Below are 25,996 nucleotides of genomic sequence, written 5' to 3'. Positions count from 1 at the left end.
TCTGGCAGAAATTTCTCTGGACTTAGTTACTAAAATACAGAAATCCAAAACCGCGTGACCTCATATCTCTTAATTGTCAGCAATATAAAACAAATTATCAAATGCTTGCTTTTCAACAAGTCTGACTTTGGGAGGGGGGAACTCCAAACAATAATAGTGAGTTTTTTGTTGAAATATTGAATGTAACCAAAGTAAAGAGAAAAGTAAAGTGAAATTTATCAGCTACACAGGAGAGGGGTAGGAGGGTGGGGGGAGGTTCCTAGTGGTGGAATATGTTCACTGGTGAAGGGATGGGTGTTTGAGCATTGTATAACTGAGACTTAAGCCTGAAAGCTCTAACTTTCCACATGGTGATTCAATAAAAAATAATAATAAAAATATAATTATGGTGACTAGTAAATTATGTAATATTTGAGTAAAAAAGTATATTAATATCTGCATATAGTTACTCTGTAAACACAGAATATAAAAGATCATAGTAGATGTTTTCTATGTAGATTTGAATATATTAAAGATATTTATTTATTTATTTTTTGCTTTTTGGGTCACACTCAGCGATGCTCAGGGGTTACTCCTGGCTTTGCACTCAGGAATTACTCCTGGCAGTGCTTCGGGGGACCATATGGGATGCCGGGGATCGAACCCGGGTCGGCCGCATGCAAGGCAAACACCCTACCTGCTGTGCTATCGCTCCGGCCCCTATTAAAGATATTTATAAGAAGAAATATAAAATTCCCTTACTCCAAACACATATATCTCTCCTTACTCCTATTTCTCATCAACTACTTGCGACACTTTCTGCTATTTACTCTGATTATATCTTTAAACAATTAGAAATTATTATAATATCAGATTATATATGAGAATTTTCTCATAGATACTGTTTCAAGCTCTTTAATTCTTTTTTTCTCATCTGTTTAACAAAATAGTATAATTTGGAGCCAAATCCATATCCGTAACTTTCTTCTTTGTAAAGAGGGGTCTCCCAAGTGCACTCCAGGATAGGGGGTACTCAGGTGGCTGTTCAGTCAGGGCAACTGGGAGTGAGGCTCAGAGGCTGTGGCCATCATTGTCCTATGGTACCTGAAAGCACCAGTCATCCTAGAAATGCTTGGGGGATATCCGGGGCTGCACCTGGTGCTGCTCAAAAGCTATCTGGTGTCAGAGATCAAACACCAGTGAGGTACATGCCTTGGCTTTCTTGCATATTTCTCTTGCCATAACTATGATTCCATTTATTTATTAAATTGTTAATTGACTCACCATATGATACACAGTTACAAAGCTGCTCATGATTGAGTTTCATTCATACATGTCTTCTCACCAGTGCACATTTCCCAGCCGTTTCCCTTCCACCTGCCCCTCCCCACCTTTCCCCACCCCCAAAGCCTGCCTCTGTGCTTCATGGCAGACATTCTGTCTCCCTCTGTCTCTCTCTGTCTGTCTCTCTCTCATTCTCTCTCTCTCTTTCTCATTATCTCTCTCAGTTTTCTTCTGGGCACTGTGGTTTATAATACTGAAAGAGTATCACTTGAATGAACTCATTCAAGTGATAATCCAAGGCACTGTGATTTGTAACACTGAAAGAGTATTATGCATATCATTTTACCTTCTTTCAGCACTCAGTTCTTATCCAGAGAGTTAATTTCCAACAATCATTGTAATTGTGGGTCTCTTCTCTGTTCTAACTGCATTCCCTATCCCCTTCTGTGAGAAACTTCCTACCAGGGACTATCTTCCTCGCCCTTGTTTCTATTTCTCTTTGGGTACCATTCACATGGCATGGTTCTGTTACATTTTTAATCCCTCAAATGAAATCAATCATTCTATGTTTGTCCCTGTCCCTCTGATTACACTCAGCATGACACTCTCCATGTCCATACACATATGAGCAATTTCATGGACTTCTTTTTCTCTGAGCAGCGGCACAATATTCCATTGTGTAGAAGTGCCATAGTTTCTTTATCCAGTCATCTGTTCTCAGGCACTTCGGTTGTTTCTGGATTCTGGCTACTGTGACTAGTGTTGGAATATTTCCCTTTTCCAGCTGCCTTCTGGAGTTTTGTTACAGAAATCTTTTGTCACTGAAAACCTAGCTGATCTTTGACCCGGATCTAAGGTGCTAGCCAGAATTGACTTGACTTTGTAGATTCCAGGCTCTGGCCCAGCCTAGTCTTTGGAATGTAAATCCCAGTGCTTTCAGCCCAAAGAAGGCTTTGGTTTTGCTTTTGTATCTTCTTTCCGGGGGCCTAGATTAAGGGCCTGCAGATACAAGAGAATTATGTTGCCTCAATGTCCTTCCTGTAAGATCTTTCGGTGCTTTGGTGACGTCAATGTATTGCGCCCTTTGGAAGGGCCATGATCAATAAAAGGGGGTTCAGAGAGAAGGTAGGGCGCGCGTAAAAATGCAGAGAAGACGGAGAGTGTATAGAGGGAAGATTGGAATAAACTGCAAGTGAGACCAACCATCTTGGCTCCGTTCCTTCCTTCGCCTGCCACATCTTCGCCATCAACCTCCCCGGGGTGGGGGAAGCGGCCGGAGGCTACCGAACTCGGGTGGCGGGAGAGACGGCTGCTGCCCTAGGCCCTGTGCCTGGCTCCGTGCGGTGAGGCATCCCTTCCCTCGCCCGCGCCTTTTCTTTTTATTTTTATACAGACTAGTACTAGAATGAACATAAGAGTGCAGATGGCTTTTCTGTTGTGTGTTTTAGGCTGTTGGGGTGTATCTGCAGGAGTGGTATTGCTGGGTCATATGGAAGCTCATTGTCTAGGCTTTTGAGGAATGTCCATATTATTTTCCAGAAAGACAGGATCAATTCGCATTTCCACTAGCAGTGAATAAGAGTCTCCTCTCTGCATTTATGTCAGAACTATTTGTTCTCTTTGATGTGTGCTAACCTCTGTGGTGTGAGATCTCTCATTGTTGTTTTTATTTGCATCTCCCTGATTATTAGTGATGTAGAGTGCTTTGTCATGTGTCTATTGACCATTTCTGTTTCTTCTTTGAGAAAGTTTCTATTCATTTCTTCTCCCCAATTTTTGATGGGTTGGATGATTTTTCCTGTAAAGTTCTATGAGTACCTTATATTTCTTAGACATTAACCTGGTATCAGATGAGTGTTGGGCAATTTTTTTTCCCATTCTGAGAATTTTCTCTATATGCTGGTGATTGTTTCCTTTAAAATTCAGAATCTTCTTTATTTGGTGTAGTTCCATTTGATGATCTTTGTTCCCAATTTCTTGTTCAGTGGTGTTTTATGTTTTATTCTTGAAGATGTCTTTAGTTTTAATGTGATGGAGAGTTCTGCCTATGTTTCCTCTATGTACCTTATGGATTCAAGTCTGGTATCAAGATCTTTAATTGGTATCATTTTTATTTTATTTTACTTTATGTTTTGGCATTAGAAAGAGGTCTGAGTTAATTTTTTTGCAAGTAGCTGATCAATTTTCCCAACACCATTCCCAAGGAAAGCCTCTTATGCTTACCTTGTTCCACTTCATATTTTTTGCTCTTTATCAAAGATTTACTGATCACATACTTGAGGGTCTGCTTCAGGTTATTCAAATCTATTCCACTGAGATGAGGGCCTGTCTTTATTCCAGTACCATGCTGTTTTAAGTACTACCACACTGTACTACAGTTTGAAGTTGAGGAAAGTCATGCCTCCCATCTTCTTTGTCCAAGGATTTCTTCAGATATTCAGGGGAGTAGGAATATGGTTCTATACAAATTCCAGGAGTGTTTTATCAATATATATTTTAAAATGACATGAGTATCTTTTGGGGACTGCATTGAATCTATATAATGCTTGGAGAATATTACCATTTTGATAATATTAATTTTTTTTGATAATATTAATCTTCTCAATCCATGAACAGCAGATGTATTTCCATTTCCTCATGTCCTCTTTTATTTAAATATTGTTTTGTAGTTTGATTTTAATAATTTTTCATAATTAAAAATTATTACCATTTTAAATAAAAATATTGCTATAGACACAGTTTTTGCATGATTTTCCCCTCAAAGTTTATAAGTTATAATTATTCACTGCATTGAAAATACTCTGTCTTATGCATATGCTCATATATTTTGTAGTGCAATGGGAAGAGAGAGTACATCTTTCAGCAAATAGTGATGATTGTTTCTCATGACTCAAGTCCTGAGATAAGGTAATGCATGTACTTTGAAGCCAGTTCCCTTAGGAAGAAAAATATATTTTTTATTTTCCTTTTTATTCTTTGATTAACTGGAAGGAAGATACTCTGTTAGTGATTCATCATGATTCATATGTCCAAAGCAAACCCTAGGTCTTATGCAACTACAAGAAAGGAACAGATCTGGTGTCTGAAATTTATGTTATATAACATACAAAAACTTCCATGTGAGTTTCTATCATTTTCACTTCAGACATTCAAATAAAATAATTATATTTTGTATAGTAATTTAGGATGATTAAGAATTGAATTGCATGATAACTTCGTATATAATAAAATGTGATTTACAAACTTAGGATAAAACAGACTTGTTTACTAAAATAGCAATTCTAAAAAAAATTTTGCACCATTATTTTCATAGTAATATTATTTATAATAATCAAAACTAAAATCAACCTAAAACCTATTAGCAAATTTTGGGATAACAAAGCTTATATATAAAATATTTTGGAAAGATTGTGCAGCAGTCAGGAATCAAATTTAAAATGAGTCCCACTGTTCATCATAAAATGATTAATGCTAAGAAACATTAAAATAGGAATATTTTTGGATCAGAAGAATTTTTAAAAACTATTTCTTTTTCCAATATTAAAAGAGAGAATCTTTTTGTCTTTGTTTCATTCAGTCAGTTTCATTCAGTTTCATTCAGTCGATTTCTAATTCTTCTTTCATGTTAATGTTTAGTCATTCTTTTATTTAGTTTGTGCACATGCTCTATACTTCCCAAGTAAATTCATGTGTCCTATTACCCATACAGCAAACATATAGGCACTTAATTACTATTTTCCTGACTTAATAAAATAAAGATCTAACAGAGTTTTCTTCTAATATTGAAAATAAAAAATATACCTTAGCTCATAACATATAAGAAAAAATTCTAAATGTTATTGATTTCTATCATTCCAAAGTAAATTTATCTGTATTTATACTCTCCAGATCCAACAACAGAAATCTTTTCTATATGATGACTCATGCTTTACACAGGAGAGGTCCAGATTTTATTTCTGACATAGCGTGTATCTTCCTTCAGCACTGCCAGGACCAACCCTCAGCATGGATCTTGGGGAAGCTCTTGATCACTGCCATCTGTGGCCAAAAATAAATTATATTTCTTTATCAAATCTTCTTAGATCATTGGGTCACTAACTTTCTCTTTCAGATTCTGAAACACTTTGTTCCCTTTTGACATGGTGTAATTATCTATGTGATATAATTATTTTAATGCATTTTTAATTTAGGTATAATCACAACCTCCTGAATAGTATGTTTTTGATATTTTCATTCTTGTGTTCATTACTTTTTTTCATTCATTCATTCATCAAATGCTCTCTGAAATACATTAGAAGCCAGAGGGTAGTCTACATACTAGATAAAACAAATAAAGCAAAGTGCCTAGTTTAAAAGTAACAATAACCAGAAGAGGTGATTAATGGGTAGCAAGGCAGGAAATGACTTCAAGAGGAAGTGTTCTAAGTATATAGAAGATTCAATGCGGTCATGGGCAGAACCCCTTGTACTTCTCTGAGGGGTCAGTGAAGTGTCCTAGACCACTGCACTCATTTAAGAAATGAGTTAGAATTTCAGTACGAAATAGTGATAGAAAATCATGCCAAGCAAAAAGTAGCTACCAAACAAAAAGCAGCAGCATGCACTGCACACAGCTATATATGCAGTATATACATATAAAACATGTCATAATAGTAACATATATACTTTATATTACATACATATATGTATATATGTGATATATGCTTTATATGTAGAGATATGCTTTAAATTCTTGAAAGTAAAACTGAACAATCAATAAAACAATTTGCGAAATAAAAGATAGATAATTAAAATTTCATATTTTAAGAGCAAATACTCTAACATTTTCTGTGTATTTATATATGTATAAAAAGTATGATAAACAGGAAGCATAAATTTATTTTTATTTTTGAAAATTTAATTAGCAGCATGTAACTTCATAACATAAATTTAAGTCTCCTGTTTCTTCTCTCATCTAGTTATTTTAGTTGTCTTTTCAGTAAACAGGATACATTTGGATGTTGGGAAAAATCTTATAGAAAATGCATGTGAAAGCATATAGGGATTAGAAATAAAAATATCTTTTTTTTTGAAGTAAACAGATTTTATTTAAAGGCTTTTTGTGTGAAGGAGGAAGGGATAAGTAGAAGAGAGAATAGTAAGAGTAATGTGCTCAAGAGAAAACGCGGCTTCTCCAAGGGTGGAGAGAGCTCTACACACATCCTAGCACTAGACATGAAAGCATGAAAGTTCACATCTCAAGAGGGGAGATGTGGGCAACACATTTGCTCAGCCACATAGGCGCAAGCAGCACATGGGTTCATGCAGCATATGCGCCAGGAGGGCCTTTGTCTTGCATTCAGCTGATCTGGGTTCGATTCCTCCGTCCCTCTCAAAGAGCTTGGCAAGCTACGGAGAGTATCCCACCCGCATGCAGAGCCTGGCAGGCTACCCTCGGCGTATTCGATATGCCAAAAACAGTTACAACAAATCTCACAGTGGGGAAGTTACTGGTGCCCACTCGAGCAAATCAATGAACAATGGGACGGCAGTGCAACAGTATGACTCCATGACTTAAAATTATACACTTTCTGATCTTTTATTTACTTAGAAAATAAAATTTACATCATTATTTAAAACCAGGGAGATTGGATGATATAACAAGTGGACAACAGTGGAGGGTATGGAGTTGGAATGTTGTCTGCATGAAATTAACACTATTGGTGCCTCAAATAAAATTTTAAAAATATATGCTGATATAGCTCTCATTAGTATTTGAATTATAGACAACTTTTTAGATTAATTATTTGCATAATTTTTATTTATGCAATTGGCCAGAGACATACTCTGATATCTCATGTTACCACACTCTCCACATAACAAAGATCCCTTAGATTCACTCTGTGTTTAGTCTTGCTCCTATAGTTATTAAATCAGTACATTGCACAACATTCATCACTTTCATAGGCCAAAGAGTTTAAAGGTACCTTAAAACTCTTCTTCCATACTTCCATACCCAACATAGAAATAATCTTCTAAGCTCTCTAAATGTTGACTTGTCAGTGTAATATGAAATTTGTTCATACTTTTTCTCCTTCTTCACTGAGAGTAGTCTACCCTCACCCCTACACTAATGAAGTATAATAGCATTTTCTTGAAGTTTTTCAAGAAAAAATTTTCAATGTCATCCCTCAATGTACTTTGTCATTGCTACCAAATTGTCTACAAGCTAGAGTCATAGTAATGTGAACTTAAATAAAATTTTATTATTGTTTGTTTAAATTTGATTAATGGATCTTATTATCTTAATAGTACAGAAAAAATAATAATCAAAATGCTTGTTTTAGTATTTACTACATTCTGCCATATAGCTAAATTCTGACATTAAACAATACTGAAACATAGTTGATCTCAATATGTGAATAATTAGGTAAGCAGATTATTTAGTCTTTCTCCTCCATTAGGATATGTTTTATGAAGCCAAAATACAGTTGTTTACCAATGTTTTCAAAGTACTTGACTGAAAGTTTTCTTCAAGTAATTATTAAATATGATTATAGAATAGAAAAAATGCACAAACTGAGAAATATGCATAGCAAATGTGCATAATAAATACTATAATACATGATTGATAATCTATTAATTTGTACTTTCATTTGTATTGGCATTAGTGTATTTCATTGATTGAGTTTCATATATCAAGTCATCCTTGCATGTCTGGGATGAATTCTACCTGGTAAAAGTTTGGGTCTAGAGATGTCAGTGTTGTTGATCTGTAGTTTTCATATTTAGCTCTATCATTCCTGAACATCCCCAATGTGCCTGAGTCCCCTTGGTCTCTGCCCCCACTGTTTCTAATCTTTATCTTCTCCCTTTCCTCTATTTTTCTCCTTCTCCTCCCTTCTCTTGGGGCTAAGAGTGATAGAGGCACACCCTATTTAAAACATTGTATTTCCTCAAGTTACTCTAAATACCATATATAAGTGATATCATGCTGTGCTTGTCCTTCTTCTGGCTTATGTGTAACATTTAACATGATATCTTCCAGTTCCATCCAAGTTGCAGCAAATTGCATGATTTCCTCATTCCTTACAGTTGCATAGTATTCCATCATATATGCCATATTATTCCATATTTTTATGATATATTGATCTCTTCTTGGATATCTAGGTTGATACCAAATTTTGGCTATTGTACTGAGTACTGCAATAAACAATGGTATAATAATGCATCTATCCTTTGGAATGAATGTTTTTATGTCCTGAATGTAGATTCCCAAAAGTGGAATTGCTGGGTAGCTCCGTCCCAATGAAAAACCAGCATGTCCGTCCTGTTGTACAAGAAGGGAGACATCCATGACATCGGCAACTATTGCTGATCTGCCTGCTGTCTGTCATCTACAAATTATTCATTCAAGTCATCCTAGTTAGGATTGGCAGAACACTAGATGAAGGACAACCATTTGAGCAAGCCAAGTGCCAAAAAGGATTTGTCACGATCGACCATATTCACATGGTGACCAAGCTCATTGAAGTTTCAAGAGAGTTCAAGATGCCGCTCTGTCTAACGTTCATTGATTTTAAGAAGGCCTTTGCTTCTGTTGAGAATGAAGCAGTCATTGAAGCCTTAACCAAACAGGGCGTTCAAACTCAATGTATCAGGATCCTCCATGAGCTGTATTACGGATTCACCACCAGGATCTCACCATTCTACAAAGAAGTGATCATTGACGTAAAGAGAGGGGTTCGGCAGGGCGACACCATTTCACCGAAACTCTTCAGTGCTACCCTGGAGAACATCATGCGACGATTGGAATAGGAAGGAATGGGAGTGAAGATAGATGGTCGGCAAACATACCACTTCCACTTCGTTGATGACATCATTTTTGTAACACCAAATATCAGCCAAGTGGCATAAATGCTGGCCGACTTCGGCAGTGAGTGTGGAAAGGTCAGACTGCAGCTGGATCGCACGAAGACAATGTTCATGAGAAACAAACTTGTTCCTGATGTTCCATTTGCTCTCAATGGAATAAACATCTCCAAATGCAGCAGTTTTGTGTACCTAGGTTGAGAACTCAACATGAGGAATGACCTAGCATCTGAACTGTGCAGGAGGAAGAGAGCAGCATGGAACACCTTAAAGAGTGTCAAAGAAGTGGTTAAGAAGATGAAGAACCCTTGGCTATAGGCACATATTTTTGACTCCACTATTCTTCCTGCACTAACGTACGCCTCAGAGACCTGGGGCCTATAAAAACAGGATAAGAACGTTATTCAGGTATCCCAAAGAGGAATCAAAAGAGCTATGCTTTGAGTATCACATTTCACTAAAGTTAGAGAAGAAATCCAGAGTTCCAACCTCCATCGATGATCAAGAATCAGGGATGCTGTCTTGTTTGCCAAGGCATTGAAAATCAGATGGGCTGGACACGTAATGTGATTTAGAGATGACCACTGGACTAGAGTTGTTACCATCTGGATTCCACGGAATGTCAAAAGACCTATGAGATGGTCAGACTTCTTCGTCAAGACCCTGAATGAACAGTTTGAGGCTCTTCGTGTTCCTGGAGCAAGCAGACACCATTGGGCTATACTAGCCCATGACAGAGGCGAATGGAGACATTTGTGGCACCCGCTCGAACAAATCGACAAATGATGCAAGTGATACAAGGTTAGCTCAATTTTAAGTTTATGAACTATCCATAATGTTTTCCACAGGGGTTGAACCAGACAACATTACAAAGAGCAGTGGATAAAGTTCTTTTTCCACCAAATTCCTGCCAACACAGAACAGTTGTTGGTTCTGTGTTGGTATACAACATGTTGTATACATGTTGGTATACAAATGTTGGTATACAACATCCCATAATCTCATGCCTAGCTAGGCTTGGCTGTAAACATTGTTTTTCTGTTACTTCTACTTTAACTGACTATACTTCCGGCAATGTAACTGACTTTGATACTGTTTCTGTGGACTAAGTTAATTTGCATATTCTGCCTATGTGGCTGAATATCATTGGTTAAAACATCAACCTAGTTAATAAAAGAGGGCTGAACAGGCTGCTCTCCACCTCTCCAGCAGGCCACAATACAAAAACCTCCTCCCCAAAATGTATATTTCTTTAGTGCATGTCTTAAATGCCTTGGACTGTCAAGTTAAACCTTACTGCAACATTGTTGCAACATATTTAGCAGCATGATGCTTAGTCTCCAGGTGTTACAGTTTTCCACATATTTTTATGATTTATTTCTATCTCTGTGGCATTGTTGTCTGATAGAATACTTGCCATGATTTTTAAATTTTTGAAATTATGTAGGTTTGTCTTGTGGTCTAATATGTGACCTATCTTAAGAAGAATGTGTATTTGGCCTTTTGAGGGAATCAGGCTTTGTATAAATCCATTAATCCCATCTCTTCTAACTCTTCAATGTTCTTATGTCTTTACTGGCAGTCTGTCTAGTTTATCTTTCCAGTTGAGAGAGTGGAGTTTTTTTTTTTATTTTTTATTTTTTTTTAATTTATTTATATTTAATTAGAGAATCACCGTGAGGGTACAGTTACAGATTTATACACTTTTGTGCTTATACTTCCCTCATACAAAGTTCGGGAACCCATGCCTTCAGGGAGAGTGGAGTTTTGAAGTCCTTAACTACTATTGTTTTTTCAAACATGTTTTCTTTAAGTTTGTAAGCGAAAACATTTTACAATTTGCTGGCCCTATATTTGGTGCATATATATTAATTATAGTGCTTCTTGATCTACTGTTCCTTTACCCAGTCCGTATTGCCCATCCCTATCTCTAATTACCTTTTTTTTAAATTAAAGCTGTTTGGTCTGATATAAATATGTCTGTGCCAGATTTTATCTGTTTACTGTTTGTTTTCCATCATTTCGCCCTGAGTCTATGTCTATCCTGTGATTTTAGAATGTTTCCTGGAAGCAGAAAATGGATGGACTTTGCTTTCTGATTCATTATTCTAATTGGTGTCTTTAGATGGTACAGTTCAGTCCATTGATATTCAAAGAAATTATTGATGCAAAGGACTGTATTGCCATTTTACTGTATAGGGCTGTTGCTTCTACAGTTAACTGGTTTATATAAATGGCTTTTCACACACATCCAAAAGAATAGAAGCAACCGCTGTTGGCATGGATGTGCGGCAAAAGGGACTCTCTTACACTGCTGGTTAAGAAAGGTGTTAATTTGCTCCTTGAAAAATTAGTTTCAAGACTCTGTAGCTCCTTTGATGTTAGATTTCCCTCCCGTAGCTCCAGTGGGGGACTCCCCAGAAGCCTTCTAAAGGCAGTGGGCCTGACCTGGGTGCAGAGTTGGGGGCGGGGCTCCAGTTGCCACTTGGCCTATATTGATGTTTTATATTATATGTTTAAAACATTAAGAATTAAATTTTGAGAGAAATAACTTTTGTTGTTATTAATTTACTTATTTCTTGAGTTATGCCTAGCAGTGCTCATAATTTATTCTTGGCTCTGCACCCAAGGATCATTAATGAAAGACTCAGGAGAACACATGGGTTATTGGGGATCCAATCCGGTGACCCCTGTGCAAGTCAAGTGCTCTACCCATTGTTCACCCTCAACAGCTCCCCAAAGAAATAACTTTCACTGAAACTTCAACTTATGCTGGTAAGCTTTATTCTATGTTGGTTCTGTGGTATCACTCTTCAATCAACAATAAAATAAAATTTACACTTAATTGAAAATATTACTTCCCCAATCATCTGCCTTCAAATTGAAATTGTATTTCACCTCTCAATATATGTAATACAGAAATATATGATTATAACATGGTATGTAAAAATATGCATGTAACAGGTTCCTAGGTATTAGCAGTATTAGGAAATATAACTATCTGTTTTTAGTGTACCAACATAATACTGACATGCTCAGTAATATTATGTAGACTGGATGTAGCTACTACTACTATGGGTATAACCATAACAATTATCATTATGTAAATATTACCATCATTTTTATTAAACAAGCTTAAATTTTTTTACTGTTCACCTTAGAAGAAGTTTCAAACATAATACTAAAGTGTCTTTATCTTTTGCTGTACTATACCAGTATCATTAGAATATTGGTTTTTAACTTTCACAGTAACATTTTGAGGAAGTCTGATCATAAGTTATGAAAATAATATTTAGGAAATTAAAGTAAAATATCCCAAGGAGGTCACTCAGTGGTCTCAAAATTCTTTCTTTTGTCATTTAAATTGTACTTTTCTCCTATTGGCCACACACAGAACCACCATATTAATAAGAATGGATATAAATTGAAATACATTTGAAACATGGTTCATCTACTTCTAAATTAGCAATACATTACAGGTTGTAACATATTTTTCAATTTAAAATGTTCAGAGAAAACATTTGAAGAACAATATTTTGTGCATTTTTAAAATGGTTCATTAGATTCAGTAATTCATATGGGGAAAAATGGACTTTACCTGAGTCTTGTAGATAGCTATAGTCATAGCCCAGATCTCTGGATGAAATAAAGAAATCACCATTTCTGAAGAGTGGTATAAAAGGTACCATGTAGGATTCTCGGTTATGTCCAATAGGTGCATTGGCCTCTGGGTAGACATCCTGAAGGGGTTGGTGCCTCCGGAGCCACTGTTCAAAAATACTGCAGAGGAGAGGATCATCCAGACTCAGTAATGTATTCTTAAAGAGAAGCAACAAGCAGCATAAAAGTTCAGGAAATAGACATATACAAAATTTGGTTTTAAGTTTTGAAAATTTGTGTAAAGAACAAGTTTAATCTATTTCTAAAGATATTTTATTTGAAAGAAATATTATTTAAGAAAACCTTGGATAATTAACATATTCACTAGAAAATGAGTAAAATGTACATGATAACCTTAGAACTTCCAATATATTTCAGAACAAGAGTGAATTTTTATTTAGTTGACTGACAGTCCAGAGAAACAGGACAGAGGTCAAGGCCTTGCATTGCACACGTTGACCCAGGATTGAACTTTGGCATGAACATGATCTCCTGAGCCCCACCCAGAGAGGCCCTGGAGCATTGAGCCAAGAGCAAGCCTTGAGCACAACCCCGTGTGTCCTCCCCACCCCGCACCACCCCACCAGTGTTTCTTCTCTCAGATAAAGTTAACCGAAGGAAAATGCCATAAACAAAATTGGACGCAGGACAGGAATTTGGTCATTTTTGGTCATTGTGAGGGACTTTAATAATAATTTCAATTCCCTTGTTACTTTTGGTGATATTGTTGCTTCATGATTCCGGGAAGAAAGAACTCATTTCCCAAGACAGAGGTTATGAACATTTTTTCTGGTTTACCGATTTCCCCTGCAGTTAGTGTACTCTGACATAAAGGAGCAGTCCTCAATCACTGATGTGCCATACTAGACCTGGAAACAGGAGATGACGGGATAAAGGAGCAAGGAGAAGGAAGAACATTCTATGTCCACGCAATGCAGTGTGGGATCAATACTCAGCATTTAGAGGCTGGAGGAAGGGCTGAGCAAAATCTGCTTTGTCCAGGGGAAATCCTGTGTTCTATAGCATTTTAAAAAATTACTTGCTACACTGGCTTCCCTCTTCCCAATTTTTTATCTGTTTTTAAACTCACTACGTTACTGAACTACTCAACATCTTCTCAGAAAATTATTTTCTTGTTTAAACCGCCCACATTAGTTTCTGTTGCACACAATAACCACAGGTAGGGAAAGTGGTTGACTAAAAAGAACCTAAGTCTGCATCCTAATTGCTGTCACCAAAAATAAATATATGATGCTTGGATTAATCACAGACTCGCGCCTGAAAGCCCGAGGTACTCTGTGAGCACTTCTGAGACTGCTCTTATGTGTTCTCAGATGGAGTAATGGAAATGTTTCTGCCTGTGTTGTGAGAAGACAGGTGCTTCTACTAGATTCTCATGCCCCTATTTTCTCTCTCTAAGGCAAGGTGGAAAGAACTCTGCTGACACTAATCTTGAAATATAAACTGCTTGTTCAGTACTCACCTGTACTAATTAATCAGTATTTGCCCTACTCTATGGAATCATAAGTTTATGCTTACAGAACAGAAAAATATGCAAACCAAGATCAGAAGCACAATGTACTCGACAAAAAGAGATACAGTGGAATCATAAGAAGGAAAGAGAAAGAGAAAATAATGAATAAGCTTGAAAGAAACTAAGAAGCAAATCCAGTTATGTGTGACTTATTTGGCTTTCTTCCTTGAATTATCACAATCCCTCTTTCTCTTCTATTTTCCTTCATCCTACTTAGCAGGTCTTGAATGCTTTTGTTACTCCCTGCCTTTTTTAAGGATCCTGGGTTTGTCCATAGAGCTGAAAATATAAAGAAAACAAAGTGCTAATGTACTAACTAATTAAGCATTCTATTCTTCTAGTAATTCCATCTCATAATCACCTCACTTTTCTTTTCAGTGAGGGAACATACACAAATTGAGGCAGACATTTATTTATTTACAACAAAATGCAACTACAGGAAAATAACTATGTGCCACCTGACTGAGAATATGTGTATATATATTCTCATATATCATATATATACATGCATACATATATAGAATATATCATATATATACTTACACACATACATACATACATATGCATATGCATGTGTGTATTAGGAAGCCTACTTTCTAAACTCTTCTTATTGCCAACCACATAATAAATGCTCAACATTGCATAACATTGTGCTGCTCTAGATCTTATAATCTACCCCTGGAAAAAATGAAAGCTAAATAAATTCACAAAACACAAAAATAAATATATTTTGCTTATTTAAACCCTCCAAAATCAAGAAGACAGATATCTGATTGATCTCATTTTATAGAAAAAAGTATGGCATAAATTAAATCTCTACTTGATAGCAGTAAAAATGTCTGTGTTCCATTTTTAATTTCTGGAACATTTTATGTATGTATCCAGATGATATAAGTGGGACAGGAGACATGGTATTCTATTCCAGGTAAAATATGTGTCCATTGATATGCAAGACACTTATTTAATTGTTTATTAAAACAGAAAGTCAAAACTTCAAGGCTTTATTCAAGTTGATAGTAGACTTGTTAGATCAATATAAGGGAGGAGAGTTTGACAGTAATGGTCATTTTATTTAACCTGAGAAATGAGCACTTGTTCACAAAAATCTCTCAGGAGTTCAGAGTGTGCCCAGAAACTTCCATGTCATTTGCTACCCCTTCCTGTGTCCTTAGGACTGAGGGAACCACTCCTAAATCCCTCTTAAACCCAGGGCACACCCTGAAGGACCCCAAAAGCCAATGCTGACTGCACTCTTTTCTTATTCAGGTGCTTCAAGGGACCACCTCCTAATTTTTCCCTTGACTCCTGTGCTGTCTGCCACCCCTTCCTGTTGCGAAACCCTCTTTTCAACCTTGCTAAATCCAAGCATTCTTGGGTCTTATGTATTTACTCAAATATGTCAATTTCAACCTTTCTATACGAACAAATATATGAGACACTGAACTGCATGACTAGTGAAGTAACATCCTGGAGACAGACCTCCTTAGACCAATAGATTACAAAGAGTGCTGCTCACTGAAAAATAACAAATTAGGTCAGACCTCAGATACCTGGTATCTCGTCCTCCAATTGTAGCACTTAAAAATATTTATGAACAATGGTGAAATCAAAGATTTTGCCTGTACTGTCAGATAGGGACAGAAAACCTGACAAGTAAGCCCTCAAGTTGCTTTTTTTAAAAATTTTTAAAAATTTTTTAAAAAAATTTTATTTTTTATTGAATCACCATGTGGAAAATTACAATGCTTTCAGGCTAAAATCTCAGTTACACAATGCTGAAACAACCATCCCTTCACCAGTGTCCATATCCCACCACCAAAAAAAAAACACACACACAGTACACCTCCCATCCCGCCCCTCCGCCCCCCCCCCCCACCTTGTAACTGATAAATTTCACTTTACTTTCTATTTACTTTGGTTACATTCGATATTTCAACACAAACCTCACTATTATTGTTAGGAGTACCCCACTAGAGTCAGACCTGTTGTGAAGAGATATGAGGTCGGTTTTGGATTTCTGTACTTTAGCAACTAAGTCCAGGGAGATTTCTTCCAGGTATTGGATCATTGCAAGCTTGTAAACCCCATCTGTGGTTGTCATAATATGGCGGTCACCATGCCCTTCACGCTTGACAAGGAAGAGGCGAGAGAGAGAAATACCTTTCCCCACCTGGGCGGGCATGGGGCCTTGGCTTAGTTCTCAGTCTGGAGACATTCTGCAAGGAGCTGCCCATGCCGAAAAATTTAGCTGGCGTCTGGAGTCACGCTCATGCAGCTGCGGACAGGCCGCACACATGTGCGGCCCCGGGATCACATCTTGGCGGCAGGCCTCAAGTTGTTTTTTTTTTTAAATGTTATTGAATCACCATGAGATAGTTACAAGCTTTCATGTTTGGGTTACAATCTCACAATGATCAAACACCCATCCCTCCACCAGTGCACATTCCCCACCACCAATATCCCCATTACATGCCCCCTTTCCCACCCTCCCCCTGCTTCCATGGCAGACAATATTCCCCATACTCTCCTTCCACTTTTGGGCATTATGGCTTGCAACACAGACACTGAGAGGTCATCATGTTTGGTCCATTACCTACTTTCAGCACATATCTCCATCCCGACTGATTCCTCCAGCCATCATTTTCCTAGTGATCCCTTCTCTATTCCATCTGCCTTCTCCCCTCTGCTCATGAAGCAGTCTTCCAGCTGTGGGGCAATCCTCCTGGCCCTTGTATCTACTGTCCTTGGGTGTCAGCCTCATGTGATGTTATTCTATACTCCACAAATGAGTGCAGTCCTTCTATGCCTGTCCCTCTCTTTCTGACTCATTTCACTTATCATGAAACTCTCCATGTCGATCCATTTATAAGCAAATTTCATGACTTCATCTCTCCTAAGAGCTGCATAGTATTCCATTGTGTAGATGTACCAAAGTTTCTTTAACCAGTCATCTGTTTTAGGGCACTCGGGTTGTTTCCAGATTTTGGCTATTGTGAACAGTGCTGTATTGAATAGATACAGATGTCATTTCTACTCTGCTTTTTGCATCCTTGAAATATAATCCCAGAAGTGGTATTGCAGGGTCATATGGAAGCTCAATTTCTAGTTTTTGAAGGACTGTCCATATTGTTTTCCAGAAAGGCTGGACCAGTCGGCATTCCCACCAACAGTGAAAGAGCATCCCTTTTTCCCCACATCCACGCCAGCACTGGTTGCTTTCGTTTTTTTGAATGTGTGCCAGTCTCTGTGGTGTGAGATGATATCTCATTATTGTTTTGATTTGCATCTCCCTGATGACTAGCGATGTGGAGCATTTTTTCATATGCCTTCTGGCCATTTGTGTTTCTTTTTTGAGGAAATTTCTGTTCATTTCTTCTTCCCATTTTTTATGTGGTTGGAGATTTTTCTTATACAATTCTACTAGTGTCTTCTATATCCTGGATATTAATCCCTTATCAGATGGGTATTGGGTAAATATTCTTTCCTATTCTGTGAAGCCCTCAAGTCTTATCATGGTGAGCAACTCAAATTTATGTTCCATACAATGGTCATAGGTTGTGTTAGCAGTCACTGGAAGAAAATTGAACCAACGTAAAGATGAACTGATCCAGGGCCTGGATTTAATTCCAGGAGTTAAAAAATACAATAGCAAGTCACAGCAATAGAATTCAACATGCAGAGGAGCATACCAGTTATATTTAACACAAAATATGAGCCATCACAATGATGAAGTGAAAAAAAGGAAAGTAAACCAATGGAGGGGAATGTCAGACTCTTGATAGATAATATCGAGATAGAGAATCTTTGAATCGTAGGAATACAAGGAGAAGAAGAAAAGGGGAAAGGGGATAAACATCAGGTTAAAGGAATAATAATAGAACTTCCCTGATATCTTGAGAAACTCCCTCACAGATTCAAGGGACCAAAGAGTTCCAAACATAACAGACTCAAACAAAAGAATGGAAATATACATAATAATCAAAATGGTGAAATCATAAGACAAAAACAGACTACTTAAAGTGGCAAGAAAGAAAAAACTTTCAAATATAAGGGAAACAATAGGAGAATTGTAACAGATCTTCCATATGACATCCTAAAAGCTAGGCAAGAGAGGAATGACATATTCAAAGTACTGATTGGACAAATACTTCCAGCCAAGACTCTACGACTCTGCAAGTCTATCATTTACACTTGAGGGAGGGATGTAAGAATCTTTCAAAATAAACAAGAGCTGGAAGAATTTGCAACAACTAAACCAATCCTGCAAGAATTACTGAACGGCCTTATGAAAAATGGTCATGCAAAAACAATTGTATCACACATATATATTTCATATATAGGTGAAATAACCTCATCCAACATTTATATTTATCTACATGAATTATTTTAATTACTGTAACCTCTTAATATTCACATTTTTTGTCTCAAATGACAGCATTTATTTTTTTCTTATAGTGGAGTTCTATGATATTTTTATAATACCTGTTACTTGGCTGGAGCGATAGCAAAGCGGCAGGACATTCACCTTTCATGCGACCGACCCGTGTTTGATTCCTCTGTCCCACTGGAAGAGCCCGGCAAGCTACTAAGAGTATTTTGCCTGCACGGCAGAGCCTGGCAAGCTACCTGTGGCGTATTGGATGTGCCAAAAACAGTAACAAATAAGTCTCACAATTGAGAGATGTTTTGGTGCCCACTCAAACAAATCAATGAGCAAGGGGATGACAGTGACAGTGACCTGTTACTTATTTTACTTGAGACATTAATAGTGGTCAATTAGTGAATAATAGATTAATTTAAAGAATGCCAACATTTTAAAGACACTAAAATTTCTAATTCATGTAAAAGGTTGCATCTCCATTGATTTATATATTGAATTTATTTTAACATTGTTTTGAAGCTTTATGTCTTATATTTTGTGTGACATAGATTTTTGCTTGTTTTTATTTGAGGATAATACCTGGTATTGTATAGGGGTAAATACTGGCTTGGAGGGTTGAGAATCTCTTCTGCCAGTGCTCAAAGAACCAGGAGGTGATGTGGATTAAACTTAGGTTTCCAGAATGAAAAACATCTCTCCAGCCTGTTGAGATATCACCCAAGTTTAAGAATTATACATTTGGTGAAATTTGTTACTTAATGTGGTGTTAAATGTGGTGCAACTCCAAGTAGAATTTTTTCTTATTTTTTTTCCAGGTCATTCATTACGGTTATTTAGAAACAGGTTGTATGCATAAAACACTCTCACTAAAAATATTTTGAATGAAGGTACCTCAATAAAAATGGGAAGGGGAATACAGCTACTTTTTATATTTTGATTCTGTACTTCATGATTTTGTAGTACTCTTTTACTAGTTCTATTTTTGTAGATTTGTGTGGGAGGATTGGGCCCCACCTGGCAGAGTTCAGGTATTACTCCTGGCTCTGTGCTCAGAGAACACTACTGCTGGCGCTCAAGATATCATATACTAGGGAACAAACCAAGTTTTAGAAAGTGCAACATAAGCACCTTACCCCTATACTATATCCTCAACCCTTACTTTGTGGTTAAAAATAGCTTATTTTAAAACCCTTAGTTTTAAAATTTTTTTCTTGTATAACTCTTTATCATAAATATAATTATACAATTTATTTTTACTTTTTATTGGAGAGGGTGTTTGGCAGGCGTAGCCTGGCTTTGTTATCAGATTATTTTAACTAGTATTAATAAGAAAAAGTTTCTATGTTTGATTTCATTAAATAGTGTGATTTTAAATAGTGTTTTTCTTTAAATGCCTAGCAGAGGGGAGTGGAGAGATTGTACAGTGGGTAGGTGTTTGCCTTACATGCAAGAAACTCAGGTTTGAGCCTGGAGCTATAGTAGTTCCCTGAGTCCTGCCGGGAGTGATCCCCAAGTTAAGAATCTGTAGTAAGCCCTGAGCACCAATATGTGTGTCCCAACAACACAAAACCAAAATAAGTGTTTGGTAGAATTCAGTACTTAGTCCATTTGGTCCTTAGGGTTTCAATGTTAAATGACATTTTTTTGTTTTTTATTACTATTGTTTTAAAAAAACATCTGTACTTTTTGTAGGTCTATTGGTCTGTTCGCATTTTGTTTTTCTTCTTTTTTTTTTTTTTTTTGGATTATACCCAGAAGTGCTGAGTGCTGGCTCTGTGCTCAGGAATTACTCTTGGTAGGCTCAGGGGACCATTTGGAACATCAGGGTTCAAACCCAGGTCGGTTGTGTATAAGGTCCCTACCTACTGTATTCTTGAGTCAGTTTTGTTCACTGGTACCTTTCTAGGACTTTTTTCAATTTCACATAGGTCTGCCATTTGTTGCTATGAAATTGTTCATAGTATCTCCTTTTAATTCCACCTGCAATACCAGTATAGACTTAATGGGTGGGAATTAATTTTTATTGCAAAATTCAGTAATTTGTTTGTTGATTTTGAAGTGAAATCAGCCGAGGAACTGTCACTTTGCTGATGTTTCCTTAGGGTGGGGTTCCTAGTAGTATCCAAGGATCAGAGTTCATTCCCTGGGTTACTCTGAGAGTTGAGAGTTGGGTGTTACCTCCTGGGAAATTGGTAGACTACCAATTTGAAAGGAAAGAATGGAAAGTCATAAAAAGTTGAGTGCAACCTATTTTTCTAGCTGCTCATTTGTTTTCATTTGGCCACATGTGGCAGCACTCAGGGCTGGTTCTGTGCTCAAGGATCAAGCCTGTCGGGACTCAGGGGACCATATGGGATCTCTGAAATTGAATCTAGGTTATGTGTGACCAAGACAAACATATTATGCACTTTATTATGTATCCAGGGCAAATTATCTTGGTTTTAATTATATTGAACTGTCAACACGGAATCTGAATATCTCAATATTTAAAGAGATGTGATGGACATTGGTTTGACTTTGGCTTACTCAAATCCATAGCATCCTATTTCTCCCAACTCCTGATATAAATGACATTTTCCTCCCAAGCTTAAATATATAAATTACATAGATGTAGGAGCCTAGAAGATTGCCCAGTGATTTAAAATTCTTAGGGAAAGCATGAAGCAGCAGACCTATCCTCATTACTACTGCATGCACTATTGCCTATTTCTCTTGTAGAGTATTGTAGTGTGAGCTCTGTGAGTCACAGACAAATGCATTCTGAAATTAGAGTTTGGGAATCCTGATTGGTATTTTATTTATCAGTGATATAATTTCAAGTAAACTGCTGACAATATTATTGGGGAAATAAGATAAGAAAATTTAGAAAAGCAATGTTCTCAGAAGGACCATCTTCACATCTCCAGAAACTCTACATGTTCCTCCAACTCTTCAGATTAGGTTAACCTCCTGTCTAACAGTCCCAAGTTATTTACAGATAGGAAGTTGAATCCTCTCTCTTCCCTTTGAGTCTCAGAAGCCTCCAAGCCTGACCTACTCTGCCATCTTCTCAGTTGGCCCACCTTGACTGCAGCTGTGTATGTGAAAATGCAACAGCTCTGCTGATCACACATTACATAGATTGCATCTATGCTTCCTGCCACTGGGTAAGGTTAGAGACAGAGAAAAGAAGTATCATATATCCTAATCCCTCAAAAACTTCCATCGGGCATAACTACAAAGATTCTCCTTTAGCACAGCAGGAGCAAAGCCGGCAAAATAGTGAAAAGTCATAGAAGCTGATTAAGTTCAATAAGATAAAATAAATAATAGCTGAGGAGGCTCAACTAGTCCTAATCAGCTTTATAAATTCTCAGAGAATAGATTTAGCAAACCCTGTGGAGGATATTAAATGAGCTCCTAAAAATTATGGTGCAGGTAGTCATCAAAACACAAAAAGTATGAGAGAAATGAGAAAATTACATTCAGAAGTGATGGAAAGGAAGAGTATGGTAGGTGATAGAAAATATGCAAGAGAGGTCTGAGCAACAGAGTAACAGCTGCTGAGAAAAGATCAAGGAGCACAAAGATAAAGTGCAGGAAAGCTTTAGAAAACGTTAGAGGATGGAAAAATATTTGAAAGGAAACTACAACACATTGAAAACTATGGGATGAGGTTATGAATAACAATGCAAGAACCTTTGGAATCCCTGAAGGACAGGATGGCAAATCCTATGAAGAACCAAGTAAAATTAATAGCACTGTAGCACTGTCGTCCCGTTGTTCATCAATTTGCTCGAGCCAGCACCAGCAACGTCTCCACTGTGAGACTTGTTGTTACTGTTTTTGGCCTATCAAATATGCCATGGTAGCTTGCCAGGCTCTGCCGTGCAGGCGGGATACTCTTGGTAGCTTACTGGGCTCTCTGAAAGAGACAGAGGAATGAAATGCAGGTTGGTTGCATGCAAGGCAAACGCCTTACCCGCTGTGCTATCACTCAAGCCCAGTAAAATTAATAATAGCTAAGAATTTTCCAGAGTTGAGGAATGGAGGCACTGAGAGCCAAGAGGCACAAAGGATTCCAATGAAAATAAACCTAAACGGAAATTCCAAGACACTATAATCAGAATACCAAAAGCCATAAAGATAGAATACTAAAAGCAATGATATCAAAAAAGGAACTTACACACAAAGAAATACTCACAAGATTCGAACAGACCTATCAAATAAGAGCCAGAAGCAAATAAGGGGTATAGTAAAAAAAAAATTAAAAGCTCAACAAGAATGAATAAGTCATCAAGAATATCCAGCTACATTACTATTCATGTTTGAAGGAGCACCGCAGAGATTCATGGACAGAATCTGTTAAGGAATTCAGAGTCTTCAAAGCAGATTTGTAAGAAGCATTAAAGCAATTCTCAGAACTCTGTCACTGAGTGTGGCATTCACTCACATCCTCGTGGCTACGCCTACAAGCTTAAGAAAGGCAGGGGCAGAGAGAGATGCCACAGCAGGCTGCTAAAATCTCAGGGCTGAGTTTAATAGAGACGTTGCTGGTGCCCGAACAAGTAAATCAATGAACAATAGGATGACAGTGATACAGTGATACTTATTAATGTAGATACATAAGAATAATATATAAAATAATATTTTAAACTAATGGCAATATTTTCTTTTAAAGATAAAATGCATTTTTAACTTTATAGACTTATTCATATTTTCTATAAAACATTTTAAATTTGGGGGCTGGAGCAATAGTACAGCGAGTAGGGCATTTGCCTTGCACGCGGCCCGTAGGGCTTGGAGTCTATAATTTCCCCCTTTCCAAATCCACAGAGAGTTGAGTCAGGAATGTAACATACAAGCAGAGTTTATGAAGCCAGCTAGCTGAGGTCAAGCTTTTAGGCTCGCAGACTCAAGCAAGACCCTGAACAAGGGAAAAGCTGCTAGTTTTATAGTTATTGCTTACATCATAGCTCGCACTTACAAATTCAAACAAAAACATAAGTGAAAATTGCAAGTTTTACTACACATCTCAAGCAGTACAGACAGTTACAGGTGGGTCATTATGACATGTTTCAGACCATCCTGGCAGCTGTTTGTCCTGTCCGCGTCTAGGTGGCTTCTACAGATAGCGGCTAGCAGTTATGAAACTATTTGCCAACGCCGAGTTTCCAGCACAGTTGTCCTTCCCTCACAGATGTCCAGGGAGGAGAAGCAGGGTTTCAAGAAAAACAAAAAGGTTTAAGTAAAACAAGACGTGAAGCAAGAACTAGGCATGAAGGAGTTGCTCCTGCCCTGCTCCATGTCCAACATGGCCGACCCTGGTTGGATTCCCAGCATCCCATATGGTCCCCAGAGCACCGCCAGGAGTAATTCCTGAGTACAAAGACAGGAGTTAACCCTGAGTATCACCCAGTGTGACCCAAAAAGGAAAAAAAAATTTTTTCATCTCCTTACTCTTACTGTAGGATTCATACCACTGTATTACTGTCGTCCTGTTGTTCGCTGATTTACTCGAGCAGGAACCAGTAATGTCTCTATTACACTCAGCCCTGAGATTTTAGCAGCTTCTCCTTACTCATCTTTCCCAACGATTGGAAGCTCTCTCAGGGTCAGGGGAATGAGACCTATTGTTAGTGTTTTTGTCATAACAAATACACCATGGATAGCTTGCCAGGCTTTCCCATAAGTCAGTAGAATCTCGGAAGCTTGTCAGGTTCTCTAAGAGGGAGAACTAAACTATTAGATGTCCAAGCTTTGGGAGCTTGGTTTTATAGTCTCTGGATGTTGGCCAGAGGGATTACACGGCACTGGGATCAGTTTCTGGTGTGACCGCCTAGCTACTGGAAAATGGGGGATCTAGGTGGAAGAGTCCCAGTCCCAATCCTAGCAGCCTTGGAGATCTCAGCCCAGGGTCCCGCACACCTGGGTTCCTCTGCCTGTTCCTTCATGTGTGAGGCTCATCCAAATGTGTGGAGAGTGGCCTTGAGCATGGCGGTGGCTGGGTTGCAGAGGTTTTCGACTGTCGAGGCTCTGCTCGGGAAGGGAAGGGAAATGCAACTCAGTCCCTCCAAGGGGTCCCAGTGAAGACGCATATGAGGATTCATATATTTATATATATTTACATATATTCAAAGAGTCCCTTGCCCAAGCGCCTGGCTGTCTTCCCCAGGGACCCTCAGAGGGGATGGGCTCCAGCTTCCCTCCCTGCCCAGCTTCCCTCCCTGCCCCGAGCAGCATTCCCAGTGGCCCATGGTGCATTCGATATGCCAAAAACACTAACAATAGATCTCATTCTCCTGACCCTGAAAGAGCCTCCAATCATTGGAAAAGACGAGTAAGGAGAGGCTGCTTACTCATCATCAGTTAGGGATGATGATATTCAATTATACGAGGATTCATATATTTAACATTAATTTGAAATTTTATTAGCATAATATTTTTATATGATTAGCACTGTCTGTAGCACTGTCATCCTGTTGTTCATCTATTTGCTCGAGACCAGTAACGTCTCCATTGTGAGACTTGTTTTTTTTTTTTTTTTGGCATATCGAATATGCCACTGGTAGCTTGCCAGGCTCTGCCATGCAGACAGGATACTTTTGGTCTCTCTGAGAGGGATGGAGGAATCAAACCCGGGTCAGCACATGCAAGGCAAACACCTTACCTGCTGTGCTATCACTCCAGTTCTTTTTCGAGATACCAAAAATAGTAACAAATCTCAAAGTGGAGACCTTACTGGTGCCCATGCGAGCAAATCGATGAACAATGCAGTGCTACAGTGCTACAAAACCTCCACAATTTATATAACATACATAGATAATATTTGTATATCACTATCACTATTATCACTATCTTCCCGTTAATCCTTGATTTGCTCAAATGGGCGCAGTAACGTCTCCATTCATCCTAGCCCTGAGATTTTAGCAGCCTCTCTTTACTTGTCCTTCCTAACGGTGCCACATTAGAAGCTCTAATGCAGCCAATGTTTGTATATAACCTACACAAATAATTTGAATAATTAGTCAAGACCTTCCCAAAGCAGAAATTAATAGCCAGATGTAGAAAATTCAAAAAGTTACAAAAAATTATAAACCCAAGCAGATATATAACAATGCACATTATAACTAAATTTCATTAATTTTAAATGACTTATTGTGTAAAAATATTTTCTCCCATTCATTAGTGTATCTTTTTATTACAACCTGATTTTTACAAAGTCACGTTAAAATTCAAATAATAAATAGATTAAACATTGCCTAAATGAAATTACATTTTAAAACATTATACAGATTCAGTGCAAAAAAAACCCCACTCAAATATAT

General features: G+C 37.6%; 1 protein-coding gene across 1 annotated transcript in view; it reads right to left on the bottom strand.

Moving 5' to 3' along the window:
* The window catches only part of TYR (tyrosinase), a 117,560-nt gene that overhangs the window by 2,157 nt on the left and 89,407 nt on the right, over positions 1-25,996 (bottom strand). The window contains exon 4 of the mRNA XM_004619043.2: positions 12,713-12,894. Coding sequence (XP_004619100.2) covers positions 12,713-12,894 — 182 coding nt within the window. The remainder of the gene's footprint in view (positions 1-12,712; positions 12,895-25,996) is intronic.

Source organism: Sorex araneus, chromosome 1, assembly GCF_027595985.1.
Source record: "Sorex araneus isolate mSorAra2 chromosome 1, mSorAra2.pri, whole genome shotgun sequence".
Classification (NCBI taxonomy): Eukaryota; Metazoa; Chordata; class Mammalia; order Eulipotyphla; family Soricidae; genus Sorex; species Sorex araneus.
This window is presented reverse-complemented; position numbering and strand designations above follow the sequence as displayed.